The sequence below is a fragment of the Epargyreus clarus genome, unplaced genomic scaffold, assembly GCF_041222505.1.
Source record: "Epargyreus clarus isolate Ecla_fem2 unplaced genomic scaffold, WU_Ecla_fem_2.2 ptg000007l, whole genome shotgun sequence".
Classification (NCBI taxonomy): Eukaryota; Metazoa; Arthropoda; class Insecta; order Lepidoptera; family Hesperiidae; genus Epargyreus; species Epargyreus clarus.
In genome coordinates, this window is record NW_027332215.1 from 11,404,339 (window position 1) to 11,426,047 (window position 21,709).

General features: G+C 37.7%; 2 protein-coding genes across 2 annotated transcripts; both read left to right on the forward strand.

Annotated features, from left to right (window-relative positions):
* The first annotated feature begins 14,709 nt into the window (after window positions 1-14,709).
* Window positions 14,710-19,207, forward strand: MnM (myomesin and myosin binding protein). Its single transcript, XM_073074624.1, has 3 exons — window positions 14,710-14,863; window positions 15,200-16,693; window positions 17,485-19,207. The coding sequence occupies exons 1-3, from the start codon at window positions 14,794-14,796 to the stop codon at window positions 19,095-19,097; spliced, it is 3,177 nt and encodes a 1,058-aa protein (XP_072930725.1). The 5' UTR covers window positions 14,710-14,793; the 3' UTR covers window positions 19,098-19,207.
* On the forward strand, window positions 19,175-21,020 carry S-Lap (leucyl aminopeptidase-like protein). The gene has a single exon (XM_073074625.1). It carries the CDS (start codon window positions 19,319-19,321, stop codon window positions 20,912-20,914), a length of 1,596 nt encoding a protein of 531 aa, XP_072930726.1. The 5' UTR covers window positions 19,175-19,318; the 3' UTR covers window positions 20,915-21,020.
* The last annotated feature ends 689 nt before the right edge of the window (window positions 21,021-21,709 follow it).

Sequence of the window (21,709 nt, forward strand, 5' to 3'; positions counted from 1 at the left end):
AGTTGTTTTGAATATATAACAGGTCAATCTATCCAGATAGTGTGAGTATGAAGCGGGATTAAAGTTGAAAAATGGAAGTAATAAATAACAATCTGTCCATCTGCCCAAAAATCGAAATAAAAAATCTACAATTTCTCCTGTCTTATTAATGTTAATGTTGAATACGTTTTGCCTACTACAGATCGACATTTCGACGGGTCCTACGTAAACTGGTGCAAGTGCGTTTTCACAACCTTACAGTAGATCGATTTGAATGTTCTGATGCGTGAACGTTAACATTATTCAACGTAGGTACATAGTTAATATTTTAAAATGGTATAATTGAATCATTTTGAAAAAAACTGCATTATACGTGAATAATGTTAAAGTTACACGCATTAGAACATTCAAATTGCTCTACTGTAAAGTTGTGAAAACGCACTTGCACCAGTTTACGTAGGACCCGTCGATTTGACATTTTTAGGGTACCTTACCTCAAAACTAATAAAATCAAAAGAAAAAAATCCTTTAAAAATAGCTTTTATTACTTGTTACTAAAAAAGAACTAAAAAGTTAAAAAATAATTTAAGCCCGATGTATTAAATATTTGCGCTTTTATATCAGACACATTTTTTTATTGTCAATTATAATATGTTTTATTTTTATATACCATTTGCTTATTAAATATACACATGAATAGTGTTATCTAATAGATATACCACAATATTTTTGTAAGAATTCAATGATATTTATTACAGAAAAATAAGTCAGTGTACTTAAACAAAGTCCACGGGAAATTTTGTTAAAACAATAATGTGTATTACTGTATGGTTAAATAGGATAAATATATTCTGTCAAATTGAAGAAAACAGCCGATAAATAATTAACGTAAACATTTGGTTCAGACTTTTGTGGCAAGCTGCCCAGGGCTTAGGCATTCGGGCCTCATTGCGTGTCAGTGACCACGGTTCAATTAATTTTGAAAACATAATCCTTCCAGATAACGCGTTGATGAAACAAATCGTATACAAACCTTTTAAATAATTTCAAAAATATATGTTTAACAGTTATTCTGAAGTTAATAACTATACAGTAATTCACGCAATAATAATACTATAAAACCCTGTCTATTCTATGATGATTAGACAGAGGCCTCCCAAAGACAAATTTATCTTCTTTTTTATAGTATAGGAGTAGCAGACGAGCATGCAGTCCACCTGGTAAGTGGCTACTGCCGCCCATGGACATCTGTAGTCAAACCCAAATAGGATTAGATATTCCTACTTGAGTTCGGCCAAAGATACGCCGCTACCCCTGAGGACTAAGCTGGAACGCCTCGGAAAAGTCTGTCTCCCTTACCACACCCTTCAAACCAGAACACAGCAGCCCCTAACACTGCTGTTATAAGGTAGAAATAGGTGTGGCGGTGGTGCCGCCGGAGTCCAACCACAAAGGGTTCTAGCAATCTAATCTGTGAGTGTGTAGGTTTTTTAATAAACACCTATGTTCCATTGTTTATAGCCAGTTGTTGTTAGCTTTATCAGCTACTTTTACGTTAACTGAATAAAGTTAGGATATTAAGAATTATATTTTTTTAGGATTTCATGTTAATTGCCAATAAAATGTAAGTAAAAGTATTTTTACACTATAAGAAGAAATAAGGTAGGAAGTAATTAGTTTCTATTGGTCGTTTTTACAACCTAGGTACACGAAGATCGCTGGAGGTGCCCCTGCCACACGCACTAGGGAATTTAGTGTAAAACAATAGTCCAGACTTTGGATTTTCATTTTTATCTGAAATCACAATCGTGCCAAATATTGGAATAGTGCCGCTTTCGCTTGGCAATTGTTCAAACAATTTTGCGTAGCTTCAAGACGGTCCTCTAAAATTACATAGTTCAGGCAATAGCGTCATCTATCCTGAATTGAATAATTGGATAAAAATAATTAATTATTAATAATTACTCTACACATAGATCCCTCCATACTTTAAAAGCTATGTCTATCATTATGAATGTTGATGCAGTGGTCTAGTATGAAGCATTATTTTAATAAGGTCTATATACAAAAACCGTTTAATTTAGTTTAATTATATTTATTAATAAGTTATCGTCGTCGTCATTAGGTACGTACTGTTGCTGCTGAGCGCAGGTCTCCTCTCAAGAGTGAGACTCATAATCCATCGCGCCGACATCGACTTCAACTATTTTATTAGTTTTTTTTTTATTTTAATTCGAGTAGGTTTCCTCACCATATTTTCCTTCACCGATACAGCAAAATGTAAAGGTAATTTATTAAACGTACATGGAAGAATCGAGGGTGAAACGGGACGAAACTCCCCATTGAGAGGAGCTTTCAGCCACTAGGCTACTAATCTATGCACTAGGTTACACTGCGTTCGTCCCTGTAGTTCCGGGAGTAGAATAGGACTACGGTATGTCCTGCCTGTCGTGAGAGGCGACAAAAAGGGGGCTTCCGGGGTTGCGGGTGGCAATCGCTCGTCAGCGACCCCGGGAAGGACGGTTGTATGTGTGATCGCATACCGTTGAACACGCCAGACGGTGTGGCGAGCGTCAAGCTCACCTGGGCGGAGTCCGACGGGGCAATGCGCTAAGAGGACTCCGGTTGCGTTCTATTGGAGATCCCGGAGTCCTCTACCCAGCGCCGAAGACGGCCACCGGGGGGGTTTTAGTGCGGTAAGAATCCCACATAACCTCGTGTCGCTCCCACGGCATGGGGTATGGACACGACATACCTTTTGAAGGTTTTCTCCTCGTAAAAAACCTGTGTTTATATGCGTAGTAAGTTTTATGGTACCTACTTTATAAGTAGTTACTTATAATTATTTTTTTATTTCTAATTTTTCACGGCTAGGTAGAGTAGGTACAGTAGCTATGTACACTGCACAGTATTATTAAATGCTTAAAACCTTAAACGTAAATGACAGAAAAGGTTTTTATTTTCGAGTTAATGAGTGAAAAAACAGTTTAAAGTGGCAGACGGCTGTTGAGAAATAAGTCCCAAAAGTACACGAACAAGTTGTGCGCAAATGAGGTCACATTCTTGACGTGCTATTTATAGAAATATCCAATACCCAGCAACATTCGGGTATCTTGTGTGATCTTAAATCGGCTTTCGAAACTACATGAACTACTTCGTAGAGATTAACGACCATTGATTTCAGTTAGTAAATAGTAGGTACCTACGTATCTACGAAGTTCTTTCTTCGTAGAGACCTCGATAGGTTTGTATCTACGAAGAAAGTTGTAAAATACTATAATATTAGAGAAGAACGCTTTCTTCTCTAATATTATAGTATTTTATCTTTTTAAACTTGTAACCAATATTTTACGTTTTTGGTTTCCTCGCATTAAAACAATTTAATTCCGAATACATAGTTTTCTACTGATGTTTTAAAATCCCTCGGCTACGTTAACGACACTTTGGCGTACCGCTAGTTTTAAGCTTGTTTTACATCAAAATATAACTTAGCATTAACATTGTTATAGGTCGCGTAAAACTGCTAGTCTGCTCTGAATACCTATATAAATCAATCGCGTCGCCATAGCACATTGTATGACTACACCTGCTCGCAACAACTTCAGAGTGGACTAGCAGTTTTGCGCGGACTAAACCCACTAACCTTTTAATAGGTAAAGAGTGAAGTAAAGTACAAATCTTTATAAAACTCATGTCTTCAAAACTGCCTTTTGTATCCTAGGTAAACTTGTCAATATGTTTTTTCGCGAGTTCTTTATTACCCTACAAATATTCTACAGTTATTAAAATTTTAACATAAGTTCATTCCTATCTACAAACATATGTGGAAAGTGGTGGTGATACGAAATGGGTAGGAATGCGAATAGCAGACCAGACACAAACTCATAGACAAAAGTATTAAAATTTATTAACAACACAAAACATACAAACCGTTTTAATATGTATATTTGTATTAGTTGTTTTTGGAATCTGTTAAATAATTGGAATAGTATAATTGTGGAAAAAGTGGGGAGCGCTTTTCGAAAACTGATAAATGGAGCACCCCACGTTTTTTTCACAATTATACTATTTACTGTTCCTTAATTGATTCCTAAATTGAAAATTATTTTCTACTTTTTAGTTGATTTTATTATAAAAGCGTGTTTTTTAGTTTTTGAACTATATTTATTACCTACAAAAAATCATATCTGCGGTGTGAACGCAACAGCCTCAGAGGGAACGTCGTAATATAATAAATTATTTTAAGACATGTTTTCGTTTAAATTCGAGAGCTTTGTATTTTATCTCTTGTGTATGGATTGTGAAATCTCATTCACAGCAAGGCAGATGTGACGAGAAACCACTGACAAAACATTCATTCTCGATCTAATTATAAGCTGAAAATAGAGCTGCAAAACAGTTGGCTACGTATCCAACACAATAAATTATATCTGAAGACTCTGATCTTAACTGCAATTAGGGCAACTGCGTATATTATTTAAATAATTTAAATGTATGTCTTACCCATAGATTAGTAAAGATACTTCGCCGCCTTGAAATTGAATGAAGCCACAAACGGCTTATTATAGTAAGTTCTTTTTTTGAATTCTTGATAAATAAAAACATTTTTAGAGAAATTTTACGAATACATAATTAATACTGCGTAATTTACATAATAAATAAATAATTTATAATAATTATTTCAAATATTTTAGGGACATTTTAGCACGGAGACGTGGCAAAACTTTTTTACGAAACTATTTCAATTCTCAAAACTGGGTACATTTTCTTGTTAGGAGTGAGCAATCTTTACTAATCTATGGTCTTACCTGTACCATTACAATATTATGTGGACGACCAAATATTACTTATATTATTTATGATTTAATTTTGAAGTTTTGTCACCGAGCGCGTGATTGAAGGTTAATTTGAGTTTGTAGACAGGCTCCAAGGAATACAATAGGGTCAGAACATTACAAATTTACGATTAGATACTGATAGCCCAGACACTGAAATATAACGGTAAATAAAACAAATCCATTCGTACCGACAGATTTCTTCTGTAATTGACTATTAATATAGGTACTATAAACTTTTTAATGTTATTTATTTCAGACTTATTAAGGCCCGTTAGTGACAGTCAACTTTTACCAATGCATGCCTATCAAATTTCGATTTGTGTAGTGTTCCGTATAAAAAAAACAACTTATAGGATGTTGATAAGCAACATACGGAAGTCTCTCCACGCGAGCTTAACTTGCGCTTTTATTTGCTTGTTTTTTTTCTGATTAATGTGAATAATATCAGCTCTACCTGACGATATGACTGAGGTCATAGATGTGAATAGACGTAGGAGAGCTATACACTTTATTACCTCTACTTCTCATCTTATCATGTAAGAAAAAACAAAGACATTTATTCACTGAAGAACTATTTGACGCTACTTTCACGCCATAAAAATTGAAGGCGATTCTTCTAATGCTACAGTAGAAATTTGCCAAAAGTAGTTCTAAGAGTGAATATTAATATATTTATGCATCTTACTCGTAAAGTATTGCGCATAAAATTATGATTTTTAAAAGTAACAGCGCGTAACCAGGTTACAACAGTACCTATATATAGTACCTACCACAAAAATTTACATGTGTGGTAGAAGTGTAGATATAAGATGAAATACCATTAGGTATAAAGTAAGTTTTTTGAGTTGAGAGAGTAAGTGCATATTAAAAACTAGCTGACCCGGCAAATTTTGTACCGCCTCAAAATGTACTTATCAAATATATTTCATATAAACTATAGCCTATGTTACTCGTAGGTAATGTAGCTTTCGAATGTTGAAAGAATTTTTAAAATTGGTCCAGTAGTAAACAAACAAAGTTTTCTTCTTCATAATATTAGTGTAGATTAATTTACTACCTTTAAGGTTGGAAGAACACATTGAAAAAAATTTAAATATCCACAAGACTGATTCATAATCTTGTCAAATAGGTTAAATCTAGAAATTTGTAGTTACGCTAATTTATTTGGAACTAGCTGACCCGGCAAACTTTATACCGCCTCAAAATCTATTTATGAAATATATTTCATATAAAATTATATAACCTATGTTACTCGTGGATAATGTAGCTTTCGAATGGTGAAAGAATTTTTAAAATCGGTCCAGTAGTTTTTGTGCCTATTCATTACAACCAAAGAAACAAACAAAGTTTTCCTCTTTATAATATTAGTGTAGATAACGATTTTACTTCTTTTGATCGGTGTTGTGCCATGACGACCCTGTCTGTATATATAAATAAGTATAGGTAGGTAGGTAGATCTAACCACTGACCACACAGACATCTCTTCCAAGAGATGTCTATGTGGTCAGTTTATTTTATAATATATAAAAAAAACAAACGAGCGTGCAGATCACCTGATGGCAAGCGGCTCCTACTGCCCATGGACTTGTGTGATCAATCACAGATAAGAAAAATTATCTACCTGAAGTCGGCTACAGATGCGTCGCTTCCCCTGAGGGCTAAACTGGAATGCCTTGGAAAACTATGTCTCTTTTACCACACCCTTTAAACCAGAACATAGCATCGCTTAACACTGCTGTTATGAGGCAGAAATAAGTATGGCGGCTATGCCACCGAAGTCGATCTACAGAAGAACTACCTTCAAAATGAAATAAGGAACTTTGTAGACCGGTTTGATGGCCACTGCACAACATGTATGTTTCGTCATGTAGGACACATCCATAATTCGCAAACATTCGCACTTATACTTATTCATCATCATCAACCCATTACTGTCTCACTGCTGGGCACGGGTCTCCTCTCATAATGAGAAGGATTAGGCCATAGTCCACCGCGCTGGCCAAGTGCGTATTGGTGAACATCACATACCTTTGACATTTTTTTTTATATAACTCCCTCAGGTATGCAGGTTTCCTCAGGTTGTTTTCCTTCACCGTCTAAGCAAGTGATAATTAATTACTAATACGCACATAAATTTGAAAATCAGAGGTGCGTGCCTGGGATTTGAACCTCGGACCCTTCGATCGAGTGGCCGCGTTTCTTAACCACTAGGCTATCACTGCTATAGCTATCACTTATTAGGAATACGAATAAACATTTAAATATCGAACTGCAACCCTGTCTACGCATGATTACTTATATTGTCTAGTACATACTTTCCACACAACTAAAATTAACATTAGGGACGAATTATTGAAAACGTTTGCCGATAAGCTACCTGTACCAATATCTATAAAAAAAGTAAAAAAGTATCGATGGTGCCGAAGTGACCACCGCAGGCTTCAAAAGGTAGGAAGGTAAAGTATAAACCAATCTAGCCAATTCCTATATACTGGAATGGTACTGGAAAAGTAGCGATATTGCCGATATATCATATGCCGATATTGGTATCAAATGCAAAATAAATTACTATCCCAGTATTACTCATATATGTTACGGGATTATCCTCATAAATTTAAAGTTATTATTGCAGGTAGCCAATGTTTGACATACGGCACTCTTTGAAATTCTGAGCTAGATTTTCATAATCACTGCAATCGACTTGCAAAAATATCCTACTTATACAAGAATACAAAAGACAAGCAGTCTTTATGCAGTAGCGCTATTTTACTCCGGAAATATTTAGAATTAAAAAGTATATCGATATTAGTAACTAGTGTTATGGACCTTTGTAACTAGTGTTAGTTAGTAATTTTCAGTGTTCTTACTTTCAATGAGAGACAAGGCATTTCCGTTAAATTCATATTAATCTTTTCTTTTACTTCTTTAAACCTGCTATGTAACTGTGGTAACACTACTATGACGAAACAGATACAGAAGTAGCAGTGGTGAGTTGGTGTTGAAACTTGTCAATTTTAGGTAAGCAAGCAGGTCCTTCTAGAAGGATTCTCTTCTTCAAGTCACGTGCGATCACGAGTGGGAAACTCTGATCGCTCGTGTGTGACTACGAAGTCGACAATATATTGTGACTGCAAGTTACCCTAGAAAGGGTCTACGATGCAATTGAAGGTGGTAGAACCTTTTGTCGTTCGACTCCAGCGGCACCACCGTTACACCTATTTCTACCTAATAACAGCAGTGTTAAGCGCTGCTGTGTTCCGGTTTGAAAGGAAGTTGAAGTAAGGGAGACAGACTTTTCGAGGCGTTCCAGATTAGTCCTCAGGGGTAGCAGCGCGTCTGTGGCCGACCTCAGGTAGAAATATCGAATCCTATCTGGGGTTGATTACAGATGTCCATGGGCGGCAGTAGCCACTTACCATCAGGTGGACTGCATGCTCGTCTGCTACTCCTATATTATAAAAAAAAAATACGCAAAAGAAACATCTTCATCAAAGGGGTTTTTAATGAGTAAAAATCTCACATAAGTCGACCCTTTCTTTAAAAGGAAAGATATATTTAAACAAATCGTACCCGGAAACAAAAAATCTAGAAGTTGGTATGTCCGTAACACCCAAAGTCGTACATTATGAGTAAAACTCTAAAACGGTGTTTATTCTAGAAGCCATACAATGTTGTAGCCATGACTACGTTCGTTATTCAGATGGTATTAAAATATTTGAATCAGTTTATTGATTTAGCCGTGGTGCGAGGGATACAATGTCACCTTGACGTGGAGCTCTCCGTATATTTCTGCCCGCGTTGGCTCCTCTCCAGGTGGATATAGGTCGAAACGCGCGCCGCTCACACATCCTCTCCAAAAGATACATTTTTAAGAAGATTTCGAAGAAATGCCTATTCAAATACGTTCCAAAATTCGTACTGGAATTTTGCGTATCCGTTTGCGAACATGACAAGAAATGCTTGTCTTGAATCTCGGACGGCTATATGTTTTTCAGATAGTCCACATTAATTCAATTTAAGTGCTGTCATCAGATTTTATATGAAAACTAGCTGACCAGGCAAACGTTGCGATGCCATATAATTATAAAAATGTTAAGGGTGAACAACCCTTATCACTTACGGGTATGAAAAATAGATAGTAGCCGATTCTCAGACCTACTGAATATGCATATAAAATTTGGTGAAACTCGGTAAAGCCGTTTCGGAGGAGTACGGTAACTAACATAATGACACAAGAATTTTATATATAAGATAATCGAATAAAAGTTTGTCCCTTTGACGTTTGTAACCTGCTCCATATAGAACAGATAGTACCAGAAGGCGATCACAAATTCCATAACCACTCCTGAGGACTAAGATACTAGCCACATATGTAAGCCGGCATCCACACGCTTCCACCTAAACTGTTTATCTCTAGCAATAGAGTGCGTCGAACCATACTGACTCTACCATATTTCGATACCACTTTGTCTTTTTTTATAATATAGGAGTTGCAGACGACCATACAGTCCACCTGATAGCAAGTGGCTACTGCCGCCCATGGACATCTGTGATCAACCCCAGATAGGATTAGATATTCCTACCTGAGGTTGGCCACAGATGCGCCGCTACCCCTGTGGACTAAGCTTAAACGCCTCGGAAAAGTCTGTCTCCCTTACAAACCATTCAAACCGTAACACAGCAGCGCCCAACACTGCTGCAATTAGGCAGAAATAGGTGTGGCGGTGGTGCCGCCGGAGTTAACCACAAAGGGTTCTACCACCTTCAAATGTCTCTACAAAATGTACGGTACACTAGCAGAAGACACGCGCTCTCTTTATATAAATTGACGTATTTACTTGTTTTACGAAATGCCTATATATAAATAAACTATTATAAAGCTGAAGAATTTGTTTCTTTGAACGCACTAATCTTTGCAAGTACCATAAAAATATTTTTATTTTATGGAGGCATTTATTGAGGACGATTTAAGGCAGTGTGATATGGGACGTCTTCTACCTAAATGAAATCGGGATACAACCATCTTTTAAATATTTATAATTTACTATTTTGTTGTTCTTTTTCACATTCACTGCATAGATGTTCGTAAGCTTATCTTCATAACGTGTACCATTATTACCTACACAGCAAAAACAAGCCTTTATAAAATGGGGAAAAGCATAATAATAATTGAACGCGGTGAGTTTTTTCAATTGGTACCCGTTAGGAATTGCTACCGTTGGTCTTTGTCCACGTATTGTCAAGACCATCTGTTAGAATGTATCTTAGTCACATTTTTATAAGATAGGAGTAACAGACGCATATGTAGTCCACCTGATGGTAAGTTGTTACTGCCGCCCAAGGACATCAATAAACAACCCCTGATAAGATTAGAGTCCTTCCTGAACTCGGAATGTCCCGACCTCCGCTACCCCAGGGAACCACAGATGCGCCGCTGTTAGATGCATGCCCTGCATGAGTTCTTCTCATAGCATTCGTCCGCAGTCCCGACGGACGGCGCTACCCCTGAGACGTAAACTGGAATCCCTCAGAAACTATGTCTCTCTTACCACACCCTTCAAACCAGACCAGCACTTAACACTGGTAATAGAGGCAGATTTAGATCCCGGTGATGCTTCTAATCTCCCTGAGGTTCTAATCTTCACATAAAATACTAATTTGTATTTTCAAAATATGCAAGTTTAATTATACTTAGAAGAAAAACACAAATCCGATTCGCCTAACAATGACATCAGCTCTCTTTCAGCATTTCATAACGACCAACAGATGGACCATGTATATTTTCTCTGCGCTAATTTATTACGTAAAACAGATCGATCCTGTTTTAACTTGGATTTCGAATACTTTTCTCTAGCTATTTATGGAAACAAGATATTGATTACATTGTTTTTGTTCTTTCATCTCTACTATCGCACTTATTTTAATGTTGTACATACATAAACAACCAAAGATATAATGTCTAGAAAAAATCACAGATTTCTTCAGATTAATTAGGTAGCTACTCGTATAATGGGCTTTTTGTGGGGACAAATTACAGATATAGGTATTATTGACAACACAGCCCATATTATGAAGTATAGTTTCCATAATACATCTGCATGTTACATTAAAAACCTTCATCTAATTCCGTATATAACAAAAAAACATTTTAATGTTACTGTACAGTTTATTCCAATTAAAAAACTAGGCAACTTGTTTGTCAACGATTCTTGCGCACTAGTTACACTGACATATTTATTTGTGTGAAATGCTCGTCAAAGACGCGAGCCCACTGAAAAATTGTTTATGACCAGTCGACCACCCACCTCTTAAAATATTTTTTAAGACATGTAAGTCATACTTCAACATACTATATGTAATGAATCGGCGTAAGAATACGTACGTAGTTAAATTCATTATAATATACAAAGCAAACAGATCTAGGTTGAGTGAATCAGAGTGTTATGTAGCCACTTCTCATCCCCGATGACAGAGTTAATCATCGAATTGTTGTCGGTTATGTAATTAAAATACCTGATCGTGTTGCGGTGGCACCACTCCAGAACTGTAGGAATATGGTTTCCACCACCCTGACCCATATGTTATGATTTATATTTTAAATACATAATATTCAGATATCATTTATATGAAGCATAATGCGTATACATCTAAATATATAATTGATACAAAATTATTACGAATAAATTAGTTTTTTGAATGCACTATCGCGGCTGCAATAACCAAAAATATAATTAACATTTTATAGCACATAGCTTGTAGCATATAGACGAACTTATTATATTATTAACATAATAAATTACTGCTAAGAATAGTTAAACCAAATAAATAATTAACGTTAACCGGTAAATATAGACTGGTTAAAATATTGTAGATACTTTATCGTTTCGTATTTTGAGGCATAGGGAAGGTCAAACATCAAGGGCGGACCCCCAAGAAGCTCATCTCGTTTGTTTTCTGTGTCTCCATCTATCGAACAGCAATTAAAGCATTACAACATCAGTCGTATTTACAGACAAGTCCCGACGTACCCGTAAACCTCGTTATTTTGGCGGTGTGTGACAATCCCTCTACTTTCTCAATGTGCAGGTAGAGGGCACCACTTGTATCAAAATTTTTGAATATGTACAAATCTCCATATAAAATAATATTATTACGATCGCAACCATAGATTAGTAAAGATTACTCAGTCCTAACAAGAAAATGTACCTAGTTTTGAGAATTGAAATAGCTGCGTAAAAAAGTTTTGCCACGTCTCCGTGCTAAAATGTCCCTAAAATATTTGAAATAATTATTTATCTATTATGTAAATTACGCAGTATTAGTTATTCATTCGTAAATTTTCTCTAAAAATGTTTTTATTTGTAAACAATTCAAAATAAGAACTTACTAATAAGCCGTTTGTGGCTTCATTCAATTTCCAGGCGGCGAAGTATCTTTACTAATCTATGATCGCAACAAAAATAATTAATACATTACCGATTTTAATATTTTATTATATTTTATTTTATTAAAATAAAAATACGGCATATGTATAGGAACATCCTTTCAGAATATATGAATCAATAAAACAATATTTGTATACTCACTACTTATATTGGTTTACTTTCGAACTACAAAACTAGGAACTTAATATTCATCAACATTGTGTATTGGACTGCCATCTTTTGTCGAAATCAAGCAGCTGATGCTCCGAATTACAAAAATAAAGCACCGTGCACACCCACGCGAACGCTAAAGCGGAGCGGGAGCGGTTAATAACCATACTTTTAAACTTAATAATAGACTTATTGCGACTTACACTACAGGTCTCTAGAAATTATAATTTATAATCAATCATGGCATAAATTTTACTGATAAATAATCACTGGTTATACCCCATAACCATATAAACAACACGTTGGTGCGCTTTATATTAGTTTGTCTTCAACATGGTATCCTTTAATTCTACAATAATATATAGATTTATTTTTATAACATAAACAGCAAACGAGCTTGCTGTCCACCCCAAAGTATGTGGCTACTGCCATTTATAATATGCCCCAGATAAGATTAAAGTCCTACCTGGGTCGACCACATTGTTATCCCTGATGACTAAGTTGGAACGCTTCAGATATGTATAGACCGCGTAAAACTGCTAGTCCGTTTTGGATATAGAAATAAAACGCGTCGCTATAGCAAATTGTATGACTACACCTGCTCGCAACAACTTCAGAGTGGACTAGCAGTTTGGCGCGGACTATATCTCCTTTACAAACTTACCACAGTGACCATACCCTTCAACCCGGAACACTGCAGCATTTACCACTATTTTTGTTACGTGAAAATATGTATAACGGTGTCGAAGCACAAAGAATTCTGCCACCTTACTTAATTGTTGCCTTCGAGCTCTGGTGGCATCAATTTCTCAACATCATCTTGACGTGATTTAGCTTAGTACACACTCCCTACTTGACATCCAAAAAGTAAAATTATCCTCTGACTTTTGCACGCGAAGGACTCCAAAAAGTAACATTTCAGTGGACAATAATTAATGGTGAAGTAAAACATTGTAAGGAAATCTATGTACCGGAAAGTTGTTGAAGAAAACAAACATGTTCTTAAATGCGTGTCAAGCTGTAAAGTCTTTTAATCTGCATATGAACAGGTCTGCTACGACACCTATTCTTAACCCTTCTCACTTAAGAGATCCTTTAATATTGACTGGTGTGCAATAATAGTTGAAGACAACATAATTACCTTGTTATGTCCTTATATACCAGTACCTAGCATTTACATCTTTAATTTTTAGTAGCTACCTATTCATGTCCGGGACCAGAATAGGGCTACGCTATCCCGTGCCTGTCGTAAGAGGCGACTAAAAGGGGCTTCCGGGGTAGTGGGCGGCAAGATTGGGAGCTCGAACCGCCCGGCCAGCGACCCCGGGAAGGACGGCGGGATGTGTGGCCGCATGCCGTTGTACACACCAGAGGATGTGGCGAGCTTATGCTCACCTGGGAGGAGCCCGATGAGGCAATCGCGCTTAGAGGACTCCGGTTGCGTTCCCTGGAGATCCCGGAGTCTTCAACGCAGCGCCGAGGATGGCCACCTGGGAGGGTTTTAGTGCAGTAAGAATCCCTCATAACCCCGTGTCACTCCCACGGCATAGGGTACCTTTTGAAGGTTTCCCCCTCGTAAACAAAAAAAAACAAAGCTAACTAATCAAATGAAGTAAATAAGTAAGTAATAAGTTCTTTAATATACATTTCTAAATCAGTTCAGTACAAGGGATTTGAATAATTAGTCTATTATTAGGTGGTGCAATTAAGTTGTAAACTTTGTAACTACAATTATCTTCAAAATACACTATGTGTTACACCACATACACCACATCCCCGTGTCTGCATCGACCTTGTTGGTGTAACACGTCATATATATGGCAATAGGTAATCTAACAATGCAAAAATAGCAAATTCAGTGCCAAATGAAGCTCGTGTGATGTGCTAGCATCAATTAGTGCGTACGGTCGGTTTCACTTTCCGGGCGCTCCCGCTTCGTTTGGTCGCGTAACTTTGCCCGCACCTTCAATTTAAATTCAGACAGTTCATGCTTACAGCATTTCTCACGAGATGGCGCCGACTCGATAAATTTCGGGCAAAAATTAAAATGACGTAAATAGTGAAGTTATCTACATTATTTGATTGATTTGTTTATTGAAGTATATCTAAAACAACACATATAGCACAGGGAACCGTAAGTACCTAAAGATATATTTGGCAACGCCGCGCTTATACATTGACTGACGGGCATATTGATCAATGCGCCAAAGGTCTTAACCTTTTATAGATCATTAATGAAAACCCATCCATAAAACAGATCAAGATCGCATCCGGGCGTACGGCAACGGCGAGTTATTCCCAGCGCGCGGGCCGGCGGGGCGCGGCGGGGGCGGGGGCGCGCGGGCGCCGCGCTCAGTGTGTCGGCGCGCGCCGCCGCCGCCATGGGCAACCAGCACTCCGCCTCACACAATGTCCTCAAACCCAGGAAGAACGTACACTGGAAGTCAGCAGGTGAATATCCACTCCAGCCGCCATCCCATCCGAGCGCCGCCGCCGACCCGCGCCCTGCACGTGTCCACTAGACGCAGTCGTAAACCCCAGTCTATATAGCTATTTTTAAAAAGACCGCTCGCTGCGATTCGCGTAGCGTGGCACAACAAAACAAATCGTGACGGTCTGCGTTCATGTAACGATTATCACGCGTCTAATTTTGTAGGCAGTATAATGCCAAATCGCTCTTTAGTGATGGAACGCAGCATTTATTGAACCGAAAACAATTAACGGTGACCCTCGCCCAGGAATATATCATTTTCGCATCCAACTCATTTACATGTTTTCTCATTCCAGGGCGGCCAGCGGTACCGGGCAAACCGGACATAATTCCGATACTTTCAGAGGATGAACCGAATGCGATAACATTAAAATGGGCACCACCAGCACACGACGGTGGCGCACCTTTGAAAGGCTATCAGGTTGAGTGCAACAGACTCGGGTCCCCGGATTGGATTCGTACCGCACCCCCAGTAGTATTGCGACCGGAGCTAGTGCTCTCCGGTCTGGAGCCTCCGCATCGCTACCAGTTTCGAGTGGCTGCACTAAACGTCGTCGGTCGCTCTGAATTCAGTGAACTTTCCGACGTACTCACCGTAAGTTCCGAACGGGGTTTGCAAGATCCACCTATATTCCTGCAACATTTAGAAGACGTAACCGTACTAGAAAATGACAAAACTGAATTTCGAGTAAGCTTTTCGGGTTCACCGACACCGACGATAGCTTGGTTTAAGGATGACTATGAAATTTTCAGTAGTCGAAGGACAGCTATCACAACAAACGAATCATCGAGTGTTCTAATTTTTCATCAAACCTTATCGAGTGATGAAGGCGAAATCAAATGTACGGCTACAAACCGTGCTGGTCATGCAGTCACCAAAGCACGATTATCCTTGGAAGCCGCCCCAAAACTGCGATATCCACGGCAATACGAAGATGGATTATTATATGAAATAAATGAAACAGTATTTCTCAAAACAACTATAGTGGGCAAGCCAACGCCGACCATAGAATGGCGTCACGATGGCCAACCGATCGAAGGAGACAGCCGCGTGGAAATTACGAATACTCCCAAATTTTCAATATTGAAAATTCAGTCTGCAAGGAGAAGCGACCGTGGCGAATACCAGGTACACGCGAAAAATAATATCGGGGAAGATACGGCTGCTTTCCTGGTTACTATTACTGCTCCACCAGACCCGCCGAGACGCGTCTCGGTAACGCGTCAAGTAGACAAATCTGTCACGTTAGACTGGGAACCACCCGAAGACGATGGAGGCTGCCGAATAGGTAACTATGTAATTGAATACTACCGCAGTGGGTGGAATGTCTGGTTAAAAGCGACAACAAGTCGTAAGACGAACGTTACTCTTTTCGATTTAATAGAAGGGAGCGAATACAGATTTCGTGTAAAAGCTGAGAGCCCATATGGTATGAGCGCCCCCAGTGTTGAATCGGCACCTGTCAAGATACCAGGGCGAAGCGTTGATATGGAATTTTTGGAAGTCGAATCACGCATTATCAACGAAGTATTGAAGAAAGAGGACAGCCCACTGTTAACAGTGTCACCGGCTCCGCGACGCAAGCGCATGTTTGGTTCCTCAACAGTAACCTCCACTACACCGGAGCCACCAGAGCCCGAACCTGAACCAACCTTGGAGCCCCCTAAACCTAAACTAAGGGCAGTCCAGCAAAAAGCGGTGCGCGCCTCGCCCACCCGCGATCATTCCGGCAGCAGCGAGATCATGATAGTCCTGTATCCTGACAGCGCAAAGTCAGCCGAAAAAGCTGGTGAGTATGACAATTGTTTTTTATTTATTATACTATAAATAGTTTTAAAAATAATAAAATATATTTTTACTCATTGAACCAAATCTAGATAAGCGAATATTATTTGTAAAATGAAAATTAAAATAAGAAATTGGCATTATATTATTTTTAATAACGAGAATATGTTTAATCTATAACATGATGGGAACGGCTATCTGTTGATAGGCGGGTAGCACTTACTCATTTTTCTTTTAAAACTGATATTTTGAATATGACCAATTTTTATTGGTATTGTGATTTTGATAGCGTATGCTTTTTCTAAATTATAATGCTTTACTATTGTAACATTTGCACCAACAAGAACATTGGCCCCATGTATTTGATTTGAATTTTAGCCGAGATTTTGTAAACTCGTTAGTTCTGAGGCGAAACGTTTCGTGGACGCATATTTGGCCTATAAATACGCGCTGCGGTTCCATACGATTTTACGCGCACGCTAACTGAAGCGCTAACCAATCACAACAAGCTATAAAAATCAATTAAAAGCTAAAGCGAATTGAGTAGAAAGCATTAGCGATCGTGTTATTTTTAGAGAATGCACAGCTCAACAAATATTCACTTCAATGCTATTTCTCTCAAAATAATTGTGTTGCTTTAAACATTAAGAGTTATTTTACTATTAGAGGTTCTTTATTATTTACAACTATGTCTTTATTTATGTCAAATTTGAGCATAAGCGAATAACTATACAATGCGATATGTTTACATTCCAAGTACCGCATGATGTAATGAAATGTAATTTCATGTTTCAGAAAAACGAAAATCATTTCAACTGGACTTGGAAGATGCACTGTCACCGCCTCCTATTTCCCTATCAGCTCCAGAACTTAGTTCTCGCTGCGTAATGCCGTTTAAAGCACTCCGCAATGCTGTCAGCTCTACGGAGTTACTCCACGAGCAAGCTATGGCTCGTTTCTACAAAGCAGTAGCCATGAAAGAAGAACAGTCAAAACATAAAAAAGAGGAACCCGTTAAGCCTGAACAAAATCACATTCCGTACAACAATATCAATCATAACATACGAGACAGTCACGAAAAGCAGAAACCGAACGAATCTAACGAGATCGTCTCTAAACCTGCCGAAACACTAGTTAAGACTGATTCTGTTGAAGATAAAGATAAGTCCAGGCCACAACAAGTTCGTCAAGATTCCGATAACTCTGAAGGTAAATGGCAACACATGTCGTTTGATGAAGATTACACAGCTAGTACTGTGTCGACGGATGGAGAATACTCAGATGAAGGAAGCTTAAATGGCGATGTGGATAGAGCAAGCCAGTACTCCAATGAAGAGGATACATACAACCCAAGAGATAAAACTACCTTATCGTTGTCTCTTAAAGAATCAATTGAAGAACAAGAAGAGGAAGAAGATATAGAGAGAGAGCCACTTAAACCTCTGCGATTGCCTGATCCCAACTTTGTGCCGAAACCAATTCTAAAACGGCGGGAACAAAGTGAACAGAATACAGAAGTGAAGACTGAGACAATGTCGTTAAAGAATGGAGATAAAAATGGTGAGAAAAAGAAAGAAGATAAAATGACGATATTTAAGAAAATTACAAAAATGCCCGTTCAAAAATCTTTCCCATTCCCAAAAATACTTAACAAAAAAGATTCTGAAAAGGTTCCACACAAAGTACAGAAAGTAGATAACAAACCTGTTAATAAAATAGAAAATACAGAAGATAAACTTGGAGACGAAGGTAAAACAATTATTGACTATTATGGCAATATAGTTAAAGAATATGGAAGTCACAAGAAACCGTCTGTACCTCTGTATCTAAATACAGAGGATTTAAAAAATGTTGCCGAAAAGCAGCAGTTAAACAAGACAATTAAAAATACGGAAGAAAAGAAAACTGTAAAAACAAAGAAAACAGTCGTTAAGAAACCAGAAAACAATGTCACTGCTGCTAAACCTAAACCAAAAAAATCTGTGCCTGATAAACAAACCAAACCAAACGTTGCCAAAGTAAAACTGGAAGAGGTCGTAAATACCCCTGTTAATAAACCACCAGAAAAAATTAATAAGCCAGTGACACCCAGCAAAGCCAGCGATAAGAATCCTCAAGAAACTCAAATCGTCTTGAGGAAAGCCGAGAGAGCTACAATTGTTATCCCAATAGACTATCAAAAACTTGAACAAAGGGCTAAAATGAACGTGAGATCAGCGATTGACTACACTGTTGACCTGTGTTTGTTACTATTAGCTTTCTGGGTTTACTTTTTCAAGGACGAGCGATTAGCTATCCCATTCTTGATTCTTATTATTTATAGGCAACTACAAGAAACCCTCTTCTTAAATATTCCCGAATGGATAACGCGCCACACCCCCAGTTGGCTCAAGAAAAAGACTTCTTGACCACGTTTAAAAGACATATTGTGCGGAACTGCCTGTTTTGTGAATATTGTATGTTGTGTGTGATATTGTGATTCAATTCTTTAATATAATAAAAACTTTGTGTTTAATTATTTATGGAATTCACTACAAATGTTTAGAATTTTCAGACTAGTAGGCAATGCCTGTTTAAGTTATCATATTTGAAACAAATATTTTTATGAAATTTAAAGTGTTAATTCAACATGATCGACTTTAGATATGGTAAACAATGTATGAGATTTATATCGCAATTTCGTTTACCACGTTCAGATTGCACGCCACTTGTATCTCCCCGGAAGGTCAATGACCCCAAAGAGTGCACCATCAAGGATAAGGGCCTCGTTCTTGGAGTATATTACAATGAAAACGTCAAGGGTGAACCGGCCATACTCACTGCCAGTGCCCAAAAATATGATGAGCAATGCGGTGGAAAGCTTTGGAGACAATTAAAATTAACGCCTATTCCGAAACTGGGCGAATACAGAATATTTTATGACCTGGACCACTTCTATGGGTACGTCGCAGTTGCAGGTCTCGGAACTGAATGTTTTGCTTTTAATAACGAGGAACAATTAGATGAAAGTAAAGAAGCAATACGAATAGCAGCAGGAACTGGCACAAAAGCTCTTCAAAAATTTAAACCTACGATTATTCATGTGGAATCTTTTGGTAATTCAGAAGCTGCAGCAGAGGGAGCAGAATTAGCCTCATGGACTTTCCAGGAATACAAACATTTTAGTAAGAAAATAATTCCTCAATCAAATATCGCTCTCTACGATGACTGTGATTTTGACAGTTGGAGAATCGGACGATTAAAAGCTGAATCCCAGAATTTGGCACGGTACTTGCAAGAGATACCAGCCAATTTCTTAAATCCGACAAAATTTGCAAAAATCGCAGTAGAACTGCTTTGCGAATTAGACATAAACGTAGAAGTTAAGACGCAAGGTTGGGCAGCCAGTCATGAAATGGGTGGATTTGTAGCAATCGGTAAATCTTCGGTCCAACCACCTCTCTACGTCGAAATAAGTTACTACGGTGCAAATGAAGAATCGCGGCCAATAGTTCTAATTGGTAAAGGTGTTACTTTTGACAGTGGCAGTCTAGATTTAAAACCCTTGAAAGACTTAAAATTTATGAAAGGCGATATGGCTGGTGCTGCATGCGTTTTGGCAGTGACGAGAGCTGCCGCGATACTTAAACTGCCAATTAACATTCGAGGTATATTACCCCTTTGTGAACTGATGCCAAGCGGGAAAAGTCCAAAGTTTGGTGATGTAGTTTATAGTGTTAACGGAAAATCAATTCACGTTAGGCTACCATCCCGCGAAGGTCGCCTGCTAATAGCAGATAGCCTAGTGTATGCAAGAAACTATTGGCCCCAATTTATTTTGGACGTAGGAACAATGTCAAAAGAGCTGATACATACTTTAGGCGGATCGGCGTGCGGTTGTTATACAAACTCCGAAGAACTATTCTGTTACCTCGAATCAGCGAGTAGTCAAACAGGCGACAGAATCTGGCGGATGCCACTCTGGAAATTTTATGAAGAACGTATTAAAAACACTGACAGAGCTGATATAGCGAACACAGCGCGCACCCAGTACGGAGACTCTCCAAATTGTGCTGCATTTCTCAAGCAATTCATATGTGATAGTAAGTGGATTCATTTAGACACGTACAATATCGCTTACACTAAAGGGCGTGACTTTGCATACCTAAACCGTGGAATGACTGGTCGCCCTACCCGGACTATAATCGAGTTAATTAATCAAATGATAACAAATGCGAAATTGTAACGGTAATGTACTTAATTGCGGTAATTTCCTAAAATAATGTACCTAATATTAGTAAGAAACATTTTCGAAACTTACTTTGCGTTTAATAAACCTTCTAACTTATAAAGTCTGTTATTTGCGTAATACTATGTCGTATGTATATGTTTCCAACTTGACCAATAACACTTAAGTTACTTGTTTATAACTTATTGTATTTTTGTTAAAAGATACAACACTTGCCTAGTGTGAACTTTACATTATCTATTATATTATGGTTCAAATATTAAGGCTTTCGAATTATCTTTCTTTTAGTTTAATTAAATTTTAATAATCCAAGAAACATTTCATTTATTTTAATTACCCACATACCAAGTAAAAAGTAAGCTCCCAATTACTAAGAACACCAAAACCATTTCACAAATAATATCATATTTACCTAGTCTTAGGTATAGCAATTGTGTTTGATATACTGGTGGCGTGGTTTGATGATGGTTTGGCAGGCTCAATTATAAAATACCTACATAATCTTTTATATTATAAACTAACGCCCTTATCAACCCTGGTTGGTTACTTTTAATATTTTCAGATATTGTTTACACTTCCTTTTTGGGGCCTATTTATTCTTAATGAATTGGCAAACTCTTATACTATACTAATAAACGTGTTACTTCGTGGTGCATATTATATAATATATAAGTTTAATCTAATTGCTAAAAGATCGTATAGTATTTAATGATTTTCTGGTTTCAGAAAAGGCTTTTTGGTCTAATGGTCTTTAATAGAAATTGCATTAATTTAATATAATACTGTCCCAAT

Bases quoted from the DNA above. Each gene is read 5' to 3' on its own strand.
- S-Lap (XM_073074625.1), top strand. From the start codon at position 19,319: ATGATCGACTTTAGATATGGTAAACAATGTATGAGATTTATATCGCAA.
- MnM (XM_073074624.1), top strand. From the start codon at position 14,794: ATGGGCAACCAGCACTCCGCCTCACACAATGTCCTCAAACCCAGGAAG. The intron at 14,864-15,199 runs GTGAATATCCAC...TTCTCATTCCAG, and splicing joins CGTACACTGGAAGTCAGCAG to GGCGGCCAGCGGTACCGGGC. The intron at 16,694-17,484 runs GTGAGTATGACA...TTCATGTTTCAG, and splicing joins AAAGTCAGCCGAAAAAGCTG to AAAAACGAAAATCATTTCAA.